Source organism: Cricetulus griseus, chromosome 2, assembly GCF_003668045.3.
Source record: "Cricetulus griseus strain 17A/GY chromosome 2, alternate assembly CriGri-PICRH-1.0, whole genome shotgun sequence".
Lineage (NCBI taxonomy): Eukaryota > Metazoa > Chordata > Mammalia > Rodentia > Cricetidae > Cricetulus > Cricetulus griseus.
In genome coordinates, this window is record NC_048595.1 from 83,724,754 (window position 1) to 83,739,994 (window position 15,241).

Sequence of the window (15,241 nt, forward strand, 5' to 3'; positions counted from 1 at the left end):
CCTTGTAGTTTATAGATCTGTGATGTGTTAAACCTGCCACTCATTAGAGCTCTATGTTGTTGCTATTTTGAAGATGCACAAGCATTTCCATTTTGTAAGGCTTCATCATACATCGTTTTGTCCTTCTTGTTTTTATCAAGATTTCATTGGTCAACATGGCAAGATTGAGGTGTACATTCATCATTCAACAAAGTGTTTATGGTTGTACACTATTTGTCTGTGTGGATTAACTACAAGTAAAACGTGCGATATTTCATTTCATTCATTTCTCTGTATGTGTGCTGTAGTTATGTGGGTTTGTATGTATGTTTCTGTGTGTGCCTGTGTGAGCATGTGTGTGTTCCAGTGTGTGTGTGTGGGTGCCTGGAGGTGGCCCTGGAAGAACTGCAGGGCCCCGGAGGGGCCTTCCTACCTGAGCCCTCGGTCAGCACAGAGCCCAGGGTCTCGCAGCGCGCCTGGCTGGCAGCTGTCGCACGCCGGGGCCTCTGTGTGTGTATGTGTGTGTGTGTGTGTGTGTGTGTGTGTGTAAGAGAGAGGGGGGCATGCACTGCAGGGGTGTGCTGAGTGGGAGTGCATTCTAAATGCTTGCAATATAGGGGCTATTTCCCAGCTTCTGAGTGTCATTTCTTTCCTTCCTCCATGTGTGTTCTGAGCCTTGGCCTCAGGTCATCAGGCTCAGTAGACATTGGTGTTACTTTGTTTGAGACTGGGTCTCCATAGGTGACTATGCTGGGCCTGGAATTTGATATGTCCATGAAGCTGGATCTTCCTCATATACATCGGCCTGCCTCTGACTCCGGAGTGCTGAGAGGAAAGACCTGCTCAGACAAAGTGATCTTCTGGAACTATAGACCTCCCTTCTAGCCTTTTCTCCTTCCTTCCTTTAATCCTCTCTTTCTTTCTACTGTGTTTACTTCTAGTATCACACAAGAATCTTTGATCATGTTCTCTTGTTGAGAAGAGACTTCATACCCATGACACTCTTTTAGAAAAGAATCTATTGTTGGTGCTTGCCTACATTTTCAGATTTACACCATTATCATTCCTGAGGGGAGCATGGTGGCACACACACTGGCATGGTGATGGAGAAGTATCTCAGAGTTCTACTTCACTTGATCTCCAGGCAGCAGAAAGTGAGAGTCATTGAGTCTGGTTGGGGATTTTGCAATGGCAAAGCCTACCAACTCATTTCACAAACCATGATCCCTGCAATATGGCCTCAGCTACTGAATGAACACACCCCTAAGCCTTCTCAAGTAGTTCTCTTCATGATGACTAAGCAGTGAACTCTAGAAGCATGTAAGGTTCATTGGTACAAAACCACCATACTCCATTCCCTGCCACACTTAGTCTTCTAGGAGAAATGCATTCAGTCCAACTGCAAGAGTCCAATTTGTCTATCATAGTCAAGCCACTGTTTCCAGTTACACCACTCCAACACACACGCATACACACATACACACACACACACACACACATACACACACACACAAACACACAAATGGGCAGAGAGAGAGAGAGAGAGAGAGAGAGAGACAGACAGACAGACAGACAGACAGACATAGAAAAACACACAGAGAGCAAATGAAACACTTTCTGGAATTTAAAGCAATCCATATTTTTTGAAAAAAATTATCCATGTTCTGTGTAATATGTGCAGAGTGGGGTACTCATTGATATGTGGTCTTCAACTTCAAAGCCCCACCCTTCCCACACTTTAGCAGAGAATGGAGGCTCAGGGTCAAGAAAGAAGGTCCCACTCATAATCCAGTTCAATGAAATTTACAGCCTCCCTGGGTGTATGGTTGTTTGTGGGAGTGGCCACAGAGCCTGGAAAACTCTGAGAGGTTCCTAAGGTGTGACACACACATATAAACAACCCCCTGCACACTCACACACCCTCTGGGACCTGAAATAATCTAACCCAACTCTATGCCTGTACACCTCCTCAAAGTGAGACAAAGAAAAAAGGAGAAAGAGGAGAATCAGAGAGAGAGAAAGCATTGTCTTGATTGAGTTTGCTTGGGTTCAGTGGGTGTGGCCTGTACATGGGCGTGGCCAAAGCTCCTGGAGGTCCTTGGTTCAGACTATAAATTGAGTGAACTGTGCGATCAGGATCCTTTCCCAGAGCCCTCCAGCAAGACAGACGCAGATAGCGGTGAGGCTCTGGTGACCAAGAGACATGGCTGAAACAGAAGTCGGGAAGTCTGTATCCGAGTTTCCAGATACCCTCAGCCCTTCTCCAATCGACACAAAGCAGCCAGTAAAGCAGATTGGAGAAGAAAGTGGGGGAAACGCCGACAGGAGCTCTGAGGTCTCTCCAGGGGGAGAAGGTACGGTTTGGATGGTGTTAGTGTTTTGACAGACTGATGGGCTAGGGAAACAGAAGGGACGGGTCTGGGGGAGGCGAGGAGGGAGGAAGGCTACACTGTGGGTGCCCTGGGGAATTCCAAACTAGGTTGGTGTCCGACCCAGGGGTGTTGTTGGAGGTGGGGCGGCGGTGAGTCTCAGGTCCTTTGCCCGTGGCTGTGCTGGCTGCTGAGATTTCCTTGGCATCTGCAGGTTCAGGAGAGTTAGCTCGCGAACATGCCCTGAAGCTCCAGCTTGTGGAGGCCTTGGCCAAAGAGGCATTGGGGACTGTTAGGGGACCAGAGCGATCTTCAGGCCAGTCTTGCAGCATGGCCTTGACAAGTGGCATCTCAGACTTGCTTCAGCTGAAGGCTTAGGAACCAGGTACTGATCACCTCCATTTCTCCCCTCAGAAAACAAAAGGCAGAGTCGAGAGGACAAGGAACCCAGACAGAAGAGACCTAGGCAAAGTTCGGGTGGATCCTTCTGCAGACCGCACCACCGCCGCGCCAGGGGTCACCTTGAAGACAAGAGCAGGGCGAGCCCACCTCCCGCCAGAGACAGAGGAAGGCACAAGCCCCAGTCGACCCCAGCAAAACAACACTGGGCAAGAGGTAGGTCTTGGCTGGCCACTGAGGGCCCAAGAGCCTTAGGACAGGAGCAAACACTTGAGAGGGAGGGCGGGGCAGCTCCTCCCTGGCTCCATGGGGCTTCAAGTGCTAAAGAGCTGAGAGCACAGACAGGGTGGTGGATGTGCCCTGCATTGGGGAGGGTTAAGCAAAGGGAGCCTCTGGCGTGGGTGTGCGGGTGCAGGGGTGGGTGCTGAGTGCAATCCGGTCTCCAAAGTGAGTAATTGACGCGCTCTCTGCCACAGATTCCCAAGCCCGGCACTCAGAACCACGTGTCAAGGATAGAAGGCCCCACCCAAGATCTCTTGTGAGGCCCATCAAGCGCGAAAGGTCTCAAGACACCCGTGCAGCTCCAAGCAACACTCGGAAGAGGACCAGACAAGATTCTGCAGAAGCCGGCTGCTCCAGGGAGCTCTCACTGCTGTCCAGAGTCAGGGCCCACATGGGTGCCTTGGAGGTGGCCCTGGAAGAACTGCAGGGCCCCGGAGGGGCCTTCCTGCCTGAGCCCTCGGTCAGCACAGAGCCCAGGGTCTCGCAGCGCGCCTGGCTCTCTTGGCAGCTGTCGCACGCCGGGGCCGCATTGCACTGGGCGCTGCACACAGTCAATACCATCTTAGCGAACCAGCCCCGGATGCCCAGATACCCATGGCCTTAGGACAGTCAGCCATTGCAGAGCACAGCACAGCACAGCACAGCACAGCACAGCAGAGACCAGCATGTCTTGAGCCCTGCTGAGCACCCGAGGGACTCCACATCAGCGCCTTGAGCCTGGCGCAATCACGCATGGCCTGTCTCTGCACCATCTCCTGGAAGGAAGACTCTCTGGGACTTGGACTGTGCAAAGAGAGCCTTCGTTGATGGCGACTGCATTTCCACCTGCAAGAGCTTAGCGGATGTTCCGGAAAAGGACCGACTCTTAGAATGTAATCAGCCAATGGAGCCTGGGGACATCTTACAGGCACCCTCCCACTCCTTCGGACAGGGTCACTCGTGCCAAGTGGGGGTGGAACTTGCTCTCTTTCTGCTGGGCCCTTAGACACTGCCTGAAATCCAGACTGCATCACACTAGCAAATGCACTGCCACCTAACTGAGACATATTTGCAGGGTTATTGATGAGACTCAGGCCAACACTCACACACTCTTCACTCCATTTTCCTTTGGGAGAGAGTCAATCCTTATAGTTTATAGATCTGTGATGTGTTAAACCTGCCACTCATTAGAGCTCTATGTTGTTGCTATTTTGAAGATGCACAAGCATTTCCATTTTGTAAGGCTTCATCATACATCGGTTTGTCCTTCTTGTTTTTATCAAGATTTCATTGGTCAACATGGCAAGATTGAGGTGTACATTCATCATTCAACAAAGTGTTTATGGTTGTACACTATTTGTCTGTGTGGATTAACTACAAGTAAAACGTGCGATATTTCATTTCATTCATTTCTCTGTATGTGTGCTGTAGTTATGTGGGTTTGTATGTATGTTTCTGTGTGTGCCTGTGTGAGCATGTGTGTGTTCCAGTGTGTGTGTGTGGGTGCCTTGGAGGTGGCCCTGGAAGAACTGCAGGGCCCCGGAGGGGCCTTCCTGCCTGAGCCCTCGGTCAGCACAGAGCCCAGGGTCTCGCAGCGCGCCTGGCTCTCTTGGCAGCTGTCGCACGCCGGGGCCTCTGTGTGTGTATGTGTGTGTGTGTGTGTGTGTGTGTGTGTGTAAGAGAGAGGGGGGCATGCACTGCAGGGGTGTGCTGAGTGGGAGTGCATTCTAAATGCTTGCAATATAGGGGCTATTTCCCAGCTTCTGAGTGTCATTTCTTTCCTTCCTCCATGTGTGTTCTGAGCCTTGGCCTCAGGTCATCAGGCTCAGTAGACATTGGTGTTACTTTGTTTGAGACTGGGTCTCCATAGGTGACTATGCTGGGCCTGGAATTTGATATGTCCATGAAGCTGGATCTTCCTCATATACATCGGCCTGCCTCTGACTCCGGAGTGCTGAGAGGAAAGACCTGCTCAGACAAAGTGATCTTCTGGAACTATAGACCTCCCTTCTAGCCTTTTCTCCTTCCTTCCTTTAATCCTCTCTTTCTTTCTACTGTGTTTACTTCTAGTATCACACAAGAATCTTTGATCATGTTCTCTTGTTGAGAAGAGACTTCATACCCATGACACTCTTTTAGAAAAGAATCTATTGTTGGTGCTTGCCTACATTTTCAGATTTACACCATTATCATTCCTGAGGGGAGCATGGTGGCACACACACTGGCATGGTGATGGAGAAGTATCTCAGAGTTCTACTTCACTTGATCTCCAGGCAGCAGAAAGTGAGAGTCATTGAGTCTGGTTGGGGATTTTGCAATGGCAAAGCCTACCAACTCATTTCACAAACCATGATCCCTGCAATATGGCCTCAGCTACTGAATGAACACACCCCTAAGCCTTCTCAAGTAGTTCTCTTCATGATGACTAAGCAGTGAACTCTAGAAGCATGTAAGGTTCATTGGTACAAAACCACCATACTCCATTCCCTGCCACACTTAGTCTTCTAGGAGAAATGCATTCAGTCCAACTGCAAGAGTCCAATTTGTCTATCATAGTCAAGCCACTGTTTCCAGTTACACCACTCCAACACACACGCATACACACATACACACACACACACACACATACACACACACACAAACACACAAATGGGCAGAGAGAGAGAGAGAGAGAGAGAGAGAGAGAGAGAGACAGACAGACAGACAGACAGACAGACAGACAGACATAGAAAAACACACAGAGAGCAAATGAAACACTTTCAGGAATTTAAAGCAATCCATATTTTTTGAAAAAAATTATCCATGTTCTGTGTAATATGTGCAGAGTGGGGTACTCACTGATATGTGGTCTTCAACTTCAAAGCCCCACCCTTCCCACACTTTAGCAGAGAATGGAGGCTCAGGGTCAAGAAAGAAGGTCCCACTCATAATCCAGTTCAATGAAATTTACAGCCTCCCTGGGTGTATGGTTGTTTGTGGGAGTGGCCACAGAGCCTGGAAAACTCTGAGAGGTTCCTAAGGTGTGACACACACATATAAACAACCCCCTGCACACTCACACACCCTCTGGGACCTGAAATAATCTAACCCAACTCTACGCCTGTACACCTCCTCAAAGTGAGACAAAGAAAAAAGGAGAAAGAGGAGAATCAGAGAGAGAGAAAGCATTGTCTTGATTGAGTTTGCTTGGGTTCAGTGGGTGTGGCCTGTACATGGGCGTGGCCAAAGCTCCTGAGGTCCTTGGTTCAGACTATAAATTGAGTGAACTGTGCGATCAGGATCCTTTCCCAGAGCCCTCCAGCAAGACAGACGCAGATAGCGGTGAGGCTCTGGTGACCAAGAGACATGGCTGAAACAGAAGTCGGGAAGTCTGTATCCGAGTTTCCAGATACCCTCAGCCCTTCTCCAATCGACACAAAGCAGCCAGTAAAGCAGATTGGAGAAGAAAGTGGGGGAAACGCCGACAGGAGCTCTGAGGTCTCTCCAGGGGGAGAAGGTACGGTTTGGATGGTGTTAGTGTTTTGACAGACTGATGGGCTAGGGAAACAGAAGGGACGGGTCTGGGGGAGGCGAGGAGGGAGGAAGGCTACACTGTGGGTGCCCTGGGGAATTCCAAACTAGGTTGGTGTCCGACCCAGGGGTGTTGTTGGAGGTGGGGCGGCGGTGAGTCTCAGGTCCTTTGCCCGTGGCTGTGCTGGCTGCTGAGATTTCCTTGGCATCTGCAGGTTCAGGAGAGTTAGCTCGCGAACATGCCCTGAAGCTCCAGCTTGTGGAGGCCTTGGCCAAAGAGGCATTGGGGACTGTTAGGGGACCAGAGCGATCTTCAGGCCAGTCTTGCAGCATGGCCTTGACAAGTGGCATCTCAGACTTGCTTCAGCTGAAGGCTTAGGAACCAGGTACTGATCACCTCCATTTCTCCCCTCAGAAAACAAAAGGCAGAGTCGAGAGGACAAGGAACCCAGACAGAAGAGACCTAGGCAAAGTTCGGGTGGATCCTTCTGCAGACCGCACCACCGCCGCGCCAGGGGTCACCTTGAAGACAAGAGCAGGGCGAGCCCACCTCCCGCCAGAGACAGAGGAAGGCACAAGCCCCAGTCGACCCCAGCAAAACAACACTGGGCAAGAGGTAGGTCTTGGCTGGCCACTGAGGGCCCAAGAGCCTTAGGACAGGAGCAAACACTTGAGAGGGAGGGCGGGGCAGCTCCTCCCTGGCTCCATGGGGCTTCAAGTGCTAAAGAGCTGAGAGCACAGACAGGGTGGTGGATGTGCCCTGCATTGGGGAGGGTTAAGCAAAGGGAGCCTCTGGCGTGGGTGTGCGGGTGCAGGGGTGGGTGCTGAGTGCAATCCGGTCTCCAAAGTGAGTAATTGACGCGCTCTCTGCCACAGATTCCCAAGCCCGGCACTCAGAACCACGTGTCAAGGATAGAAGGCCCCACCCAAGATCTCTTGTGAGGCCCATCAAGCGCGAAAGGTCTCAAGACACCCGTGCAGCTCCAAGCAACACTCGGAAGAGGACCAGACAAGATTCTGCAGAAGCCGGCTGCTCCAGGGAGCTCTCACTGCTGTCCAGAGTCAGGGCCCACATGGGTGCCTTGGAGGTGGCCCTGGAAGAACTGCAGGGCCCCGGAGGGGCCTTCCTGCCTGAGCCCTCGGTCAGCACAGAGCCCAGGGTCTCGCAGCGCGCCTGGCTCTCTTGGCAGCTGTCGCACGCCGGGGCCGCATTGCACTGGGCGCTGCACACAGTCAATACCATCTTGGCGAACCAGCCCCGGATGCCCAGATACCCATGGCCTTAGGACAGTCAGCCATTGCAGAGCACAGCACAGCACAGCACAGCACAGCAGAGCAGAGACCAGCATGTCTTGAGCCCTGCTGAGCAGCCGAGGGACTCCACATCAGCACCTTGAGCCTGGCTCAATCACGCATGGCCTGTCTCTGCACCATCTCCTGGAAGGAAGACTCCCTGGGACTTGGACTGTGCAAAGAGAGCCTTCGTTGATGGCGACTGCATTTCCACCTGCAAGAGCTTAGCGGATGTTCCGGAAAAGGACCGACTCTTAGAATGTAATCAGCCAATGGAGCCTGGGGACATCTTACAGGCACCCTCCCACTCCTTCGGACAGGGTCACTCGTGCCAAGTGGGGGTGGAACTTGCTCTCTTTCTGCTGGGCCCTTAGACACTGCCTGAAATCCAGACTGCATCACACTAGCAAATGCACTGCGACCTAACTGGGACATATTTGCAGGGTTATTGATGAGACTCAGGCCAACACTCACACACTCTTCACTCCATTTTCCTTTGGGAGAGAGTCAATCCTTGTAGTTTATAGATCTGTGATGTGTTAAACCTGCCACTCATTAGAGCTCTATGTTGTTGCTATTTTGAAGATGCACAAGCATTTCCATTTTGTAAGGCTTCATCATACATCGTTTTGTCCTTCTTGTTTTTATCAAGATTTCATTGGTCAACATGGCAAGATTGAGGTGTACATTCATCATTCAACAAAGTGTTTATGGTTGTACACTATTTGTCTGTGTGGATTAACTACAAGTAAAACGTGCGATATTTCATTTCATTCATTTCTCTGTATGTGTGCTGTAGTTATGTGGGTTTGTATGTATGTTTCTGTGTGTGCCTGTGTGAGCATGTGTGTGTTCCAGTGTGTGTGTGTGTGTGTGTGTGTGTGTGTGTGTGTGTGTGTGTGTGTGTAAGAGAGGGGGGGCATGCACTGCAGGGGTGTGCTGAGTGGGAGTGCATTCTAAATGCTTGCAATATAGGGGCTATTTCCCAGTTTCTGAGTGTCATTTCTTTCCTTCCTCCATGTGTGTTCTGAGCCTTGGCCTCAGGTCATCAGGCTCAGTAGACATTGGTGTTACTTTGTTTGAGACTGGGTCTCCATAGGTGACTATGCTGGGCCTGGAATTTGATATGTCCATGAAGCTGGATCTTCCTCATATACATCGGCCTGCCTCTGACTCCGGAGTGCTGAGAGGAAAGACCTGCTCAGACAAAGTGATCTTCTGGAACTATAGACCTCCCTTCTAGCCTTTTCTCCTTCCTTCCTTTAATCCTCTCTTTCTTTCTACTGTGTTTACTTCTAGTATCACACAAGAATCTTTGATCATGTTCTCTTGTTGAGAAGAGACTTCATACCCATGACACTCTTTTAGAAAAGAATCTATTGTTGGTGCTTGCCTACATTTTCAGATTTACACCATTATCATTCCTGAGGGGAGCATGGTGGCACACACACTGGCATGGTGATGGAGAAGTATCTCAGAGTTCTACTTCACTTGATCTCCAGGCAGCAGAAAGTGAGAGTCATTGAGTCTGGTTGGGGATTTTGCAATGGCAAAGCCTACCAACTCATTTCACAAACCATGATCCCTGCAATATGGCCTCAGCTACTGAATGAACACACCCCTAAGCCTTCTCAAGTAGTTCTCTTCATGATGACTAAGCAGTGAACTCTAGAAGCATGTAAGGTTCATTGGTACAAAACCACCATACTCCACTCCCTGCCACACTTAGTCTTACAGGAGAAATGCATTCAGTCCAACTGCAAGAGTCCAATTTGTCTATCATAGTCAAGCCACTGTTTCCAGTTACACCACTCCAACACACACGCATACACACATACACACACACACACACACATACACACACACACAAACACACAAATGGGCAGAGAGAGAGAGAGAGAGAGACAGACAGACAGACAGACAGACAGACAGACATAGAAAAACACACAGAGAGCAAATGAAACACTTTCTGGAATTTAAAGCAATCCATATTTTTTGAAAAAAATTATCCATGTTCTGTGTAATATGTGCAGAGTGGGGTACTCATTGATATGTGGTCTTCAACTTCAAAGCCCCACCCTCCCCACACTTTAGTAGAGAATGGAGGCTCAGGGTCAAGAAAGAAGGTCCCACTCATAATCCAGTTCAATGAAATTTACAGCCTCCCTGGGTGTATGGTTGTTTGTGGGAGTGGCCACAGAGCCTGGAAAACTCTGAGAGGTTCCTAAGGTGTGACACACACATATAAACAACCCCCTGCACACTCACACACCCTCTGGGACCTGAAATAATCTAACCCAACTCTATGCCTGTACACCTCCTCAAAGTGAGACAAAGAAAAAAGAAGGAGAAAGAGGAGAATCAGAGAGAGAGAAAGCATTTTCTTGATTGAGTTTGCATGGGTTCAGTGGGTGTGGCCTGTACATGGGCGTGGCCAAAGCTCCTGGAGGTCCTTGGTTCAGACTATAAATTGAGTGAACTGTGCGATCAGGATCCTTTCCCAGAGCCCTCCCAGCAAGACAGAGGCAGATAGCGGTGAGGCTCTGGTGACCAAGAGACATGGCTGAAACAGAAGTCGGGAAGTCTGTATCCGAGTTTCCAGATACCCTCAGCCCTTCTCCAATCGACACAAAGCAGCCAGTAAAGCAGATTGGAGAAGAAAGTGGGGGAAACGCCGACAGGAGCTCTGAGGTCTCTCCAGGGGGAGAAAGTAGGGTTTGGATGGTGTTAGTGTTTTGACAGACTGATGGGCTAGGGAAACAGAAGGGACGTGTCTGAGGGAGGCGAGGAGGGAGGAAGGCTACACTGTGGGTGCCCTGGGGAATTCCAAACTAGGTTGGTGTCCGACCCAGGGTGGTTGGTGGAGGTGGGGCGGCAGTGAGTCTGCAGTCCTTTGCCCGTGGCTGTGCTGACTGCTGAGATTTCCTTGGCATCTGCAGGTTCAGGAGAGTTAGCTCGTGAACATGCCCTGAAGCTCCAGCTTGTGGAGGCCTTGACCAAAGAGGCATTGGGGACTGTTAGGGGACCAGAGCGATCTTCAGGCCAGTCTTGGAGCATAGCCTTGACAAGTGGCATCTCAGACTTGCTTCAGCTGAAGGCTTAGGAACCAGGTACTGATCACCTCCATTTCTCCCCTCAGAAAACAAAAGGCAGAGTCGAGAGGACAAGGAACCCAGACAGAAGAGACCTAGGCAAAGTTCGGGTGGATCCTTCTGCAGACCGCACCACCGCCGCGCCAGGGGTCACCTTGAAGACAAGAGCAGGGCGAGCCCACCTCCCGCCAGTGACAGAGGAAGGCACAAGCCTTGGCATCTGGAGGTTCAGGAGTGTTAGCTCGGGAACATGCCAAGAAGTTTGAGCGTGTGTATTCCTTGCAAAAGAGGCAATGGGGACTGTTAGGGGACTGGATCGATTTTCTAGCCAGTGTTGGAGCATGACCTTGTCAAGGAGTATCTCAGACTTGCTTGAGGAGAAGACTTAGGGACCAGTCACTGATCACCTCTTCTCCCCTAAGCAAACAGGTGGTAGAATGGAGAGGACAAGGAGACCTGGCAGAAGAGACTTAGGCAATGCTTGGATGGCGCCTATGTCAGACTGCACCACTGCATTGCAAGGGGCCACCTTGAAGAAAAGTGCAGGGTGAGCACCCCGCCCCCTGCTCCTGTCGCTGCTGCTGCGGCCAGAGAGAAGAAGAAGGTACAAGCCCGAGTCTACCCCAGGAAAACAATACTTGGCAAGTGATAGGACTGGGTCTGGCAGTGAGGGACCAAGAGTTCTAGAAGGTATTCAAATACTGGAGAGGGGGACTGGGTTGCTTTGCTAATCTTCCTTGATTTATTTTTTTCATGACTGTTGTCAATGTTTTTTGTATGTCTTTCCTGTTCAAATCTGATTTTATTAATTTTGAGTAAATCCACAGCAATTTTTTTCACAGAAATTTTAAAAAGTCACCATCTTTCCTCCACACATTTTTACTTGCATTCTTAAGCTTAGACAAGATATATATATATATATATATATATATATATATATATATATCATGTTGTTTTAATTTAACAGTTTCCATATTTCTGAGCATCTATTTTTTTCTTCATCATCAGTTTAAAAATTTATATTCAACAAAACATCATAGGGGATCCAAATTTCCTGTATATTCACCTCTCTTCACGTGGCTTTTTGATTTAATAATACTCTCTCTTTAAAACCTTTGTTTTTTTCCAACTATGTATTCATTTATTTTCTATTAGTTGTTTACCCATTTTCTTTTCTTTCTTCAGCATGTAAGCACCTTTTTAAGCATTCTATATATGTTCAGCAGTTTTCTCAATCTGGCCTGACTTATTTTGTTTCTTCCTTATTCTCTGATTGTTAGAGCCAAATCTTTAACTGCTAAACAGCAGCTAGGCCCCCCATCACAGGACTCTGGTGGCTGTCTCCACCCACACTTGGTTTTGTAAAAGCCTAGCCTCATGTCTGTGCACCCAGCCTAGAGAATCTATCTGCCAGCTATGGGAAGTTTCTGGCTCCAAGCTGCAGTAGGCATTTTTATCTAGTCTCCCACCACTGAGTGCATGCTGCCCACTGCCCAACAAGTGCTCAGTAGCAGGGTCTCTTAAATTAGCTGCACCTGTGTATGCCACGTGCACTGAGCCTACCCAACAGACCATGAACTTTAGAAAGCTTTTTTAGGCCTTATGTGGACAGTAGCCAGATATTAGGCAGCATTTGTAGTTGTACTTTTAGGTCGGAACTGCCATCCTGTAAATAATGACACAGAGACTTATTAAACTAATCCAAATAAGAAATCTTCAGTATACCAAAGGATTATTGAGCAGCAAGGTTATGCTTTTGTTTCCACAGAAAATAAAAGGCAGTGAATTCATTCAAGGTTCATTGAGATCGCATTTGATAGAGGAGGAGCCCCTGAAAATCCTAGCTACAGACATAAGGAAATAAACCAAAAATAACAACAACAACAACTACATGACTGGTGACATATATTTTACCTGCTCAAACATAAAACAAAAAAAAGTCATCTTTGGCTGGCTTGTGTACAATGCACAGTCCATACTTACGTTAATGCAGATATGTATGCTACCTTTGATAGTTTGTGAGTTTTCAGAGCAAGAGGACCAAACGCCAATGAAAACAGGTGGCCTCGGTGAGCCAGCGTCTCAGAGTGTCTCTGTTGCAGTTTCCTCTGAGTTCCACATCCAGAAGAGCTTCGAGGCTGTTTGCTGAGATGGTTCAGTCTCACCGATTACTCCAGCTAGACTTCAGATAAGCCCTGTACTTTCCCATCGCACTGAGACTAAACCACAGCTAGTTCTCCCAGGACTCAACTATTACCTTAATTTTCTCAGGATCTCCTAAAAATATCATCACTCCCAGATAACAGGAAGCAATATAGAGAACACAATACCCATATTGCCAAGAGGTGAGGTGGATGGTTTCTAGTCATTCAGTGGATTATGGGCATTTGTTGTCATTTAGGGAGGTTAGTTACAAGTTATTATTGGTAGTGGTCAGGAAAAAAGCTGAACAAAGGAGATTAGATTCAGGGGTCTCATTCTGAAAAGAAAACATGAGTGGATATAGAAATGATAGGATAAAAAAGTAGATTATTGAATCTACTTTTAAAGTAAAAAAGCAACTACTAGTCTTAAATATTTTACATTGGTATGGATTTTTGTACATTGACACAAATTTAAAGTTATTTTTGTTAAAACATACTGTATATATGTTTCTACTCTTGTTTAAGGTATTTTACCTATACAGCTCATTTAACAATGTAATGTACGTATCTAGTTCTTGAAACTTATTACTACAAACTATTTAGAACAATAATGAAGTGCAGCTAAGTAGTCACCTATAACCAACTTGTAGTCACTATTGGTATGTTTTTAAGGTCGAGCAGATATATTTTAGATAGAAAGGTGGTCTTTAAACACTTCAAAGATTTACAAAATATGACATTTAAGGTATTTTAATAACATAAGACTTTTCATGGCAATGGGTCCCATCTGTTCCTGGAAGCACCAATATACTTCAGAGAAGATGATGGACATCAAAGAGCCTCCATATGGAGTTTGCTTTCTTTGCAGCAAAAGTTGGCCACCAGGCAAAGAAACTGCCCTTGCCTTGACTGCTGACAGTATGCCCAAATTGGATAACCAGGACACAGAAGAAAGCAACTACCAAAGTTTCCCAAGACAGGGTAGAACAGTCCTTCAAAAATTCCTGCTTCACAGAAAAGTCTATCAGATCTTCTAGACCTATAGGCTGAAGATGGATGCCCCAACATTTCAGAGGAACTTTGAGTGACTGTCCAGGCAGCCAGATGTTTCTGTCATTTCCATAGATTTGGAAGTTGCTTGCTCTACACTTCCTGTTACTCAGTTAATAGTATATTCTACTTGAGTCTTTGATGGAGTTGAAAACTAGCTAGTTATAGTTACAGCTTTCCTTAGTTATGATAGAAAGTAAGTTTTGTGCAGAGCTTTGGGCTCATCAAGGTAGAATATTTTCTCTGAATATGCCAAATACAAATAGACTGACGATTATGAATATAATTCTTACCTTACAATTGTTCTTATTGTTTGTAGTTTTATTGTGTTAGAATTAAAAACCTTTCCTTTTATTTAGACAAAAATGGGGAAATGTTGTGGAAAATTCCTTTACAACATGTGAAGATGTGTCATTGTAATTGGTTTAATAAAAAGCTAAACATCCAATAGTTAAGCAGGAGGTATAGCAGGGACTGGTGGACAGAGAGAGCCCTGGGAATAAGAAAGGCAGAGTCTCCAGTCAGATGGAAAGAAAGCAGAATGGGAACTACAGAGTAAAGGTAACCAAGCCACATTTTTTTAAAAAAACTTAGATTAAAAGATATGGGTGAGCCGGGTGGTGGTGGCACACGCCTTTAATCCCAGCACTCGGGAGGCAGAGGCAGATGGATCTTTGTGAGTTCAAGACCAGCCTGGTCTACAAGAGCTAGTTCCAGGACAGCCTCCAAAGCCACAGAGAAATCCTGTCTCAAAAAACCAAAACAAAATAAGATATGGGTGTTGTGGAATAATCTTTTTGTAAACTGTGAAGATGTCACTCTGATTGGTTTAATAAAAAGCTGAATGGCCAATATCTAGGCAGGATTTATAGGCACAGAGGATGCTGGGAAGAAGAAGGGAGGAGTCACCAGCCAGATGCAGAACAAGCAGCATGGGCATTACAAAGTAAAATTAACCAAGCCACAGAAAAAGAATGTAGATTAAAAGACATGGGTTGATTTGAGTTTTAAGAGCTAAAAACAAGGCTAAGCCATTGGCTGGGTTTCATAATTAATAATAAGTCTCCATGTGGTTATTTGGGAGCTAGCAGGCAGGACAGAAAAGACTCACTATTACAAACGGGTTAATTTAAGTTATAATAAC

At 47.4% G+C, this 15,241-nt stretch overlaps 2 protein-coding genes across 2 annotated transcripts; both read left to right on the plus strand.

The window, feature by feature from the left end:
* Positions 1-2,182: 2,182 nt before the first annotated feature.
* Positions 2,183-3,633, plus strand: LOC118238167. Its single transcript, XM_035438684.1, has 4 exons — positions 2,183-2,333; positions 2,563-2,664; positions 2,763-2,963; positions 3,224-3,633. Exons 1-4 carry the CDS (start codon positions 2,183-2,185, stop codon positions 3,631-3,633), a joined length of 864 nt encoding a protein of 287 aa, XP_035294575.1.
* A 2,720-nt stretch (positions 3,634-6,353) lies between these two features.
* On the plus strand, positions 6,354-7,804 carry LOC118238168. The gene is made up of 4 exons (XM_035438685.1): positions 6,354-6,504; positions 6,734-6,835; positions 6,934-7,134; positions 7,395-7,804. Exons 1-4 carry the CDS (start codon positions 6,354-6,356, stop codon positions 7,802-7,804), a joined length of 864 nt encoding a protein of 287 aa, XP_035294576.1.
* The last annotated feature ends 7,437 nt before the right edge of the window (positions 7,805-15,241 follow it).

What these genes read in the sequence shown, in the direction of transcription:
- LOC118238167 (XM_035438684.1), top strand. Translation starts at nt 2,183, where the DNA reads ATGGCTGAAACAGAAGTCGGGAAGTCTGTATCCGAGTTTCCAGATACC. An exon ending in GGTCTCTCCAGGGGGAGAAG is followed by an intron (nt 2,334 to 2,562) that starts GTACGGTTTGGA and finishes TGGCATCTGCAG; the next exon opens with GTTCAGGAGAGTTAGCTCGC. An exon ending in GGGACCAGAGCGATCTTCAG is followed by an intron (nt 2,665 to 2,762) that starts GCCAGTCTTGCA and finishes TTCTCCCCTCAG; the next exon opens with AAAACAAAAGGCAGAGTCGA.
- LOC118238168 (XM_035438685.1), top strand. Translation starts at nt 6,354, where the DNA reads ATGGCTGAAACAGAAGTCGGGAAGTCTGTATCCGAGTTTCCAGATACC. An exon ending in GGGACCAGAGCGATCTTCAG is followed by an intron (nt 6,836 to 6,933) that starts GCCAGTCTTGCA and finishes TTCTCCCCTCAG; the next exon opens with AAAACAAAAGGCAGAGTCGA. An exon ending in AAAACAACACTGGGCAAGAG is followed by an intron (nt 7,135 to 7,394) that starts GTAGGTCTTGGC and finishes TCTCTGCCACAG; the next exon opens with ATTCCCAAGCCCGGCACTCA.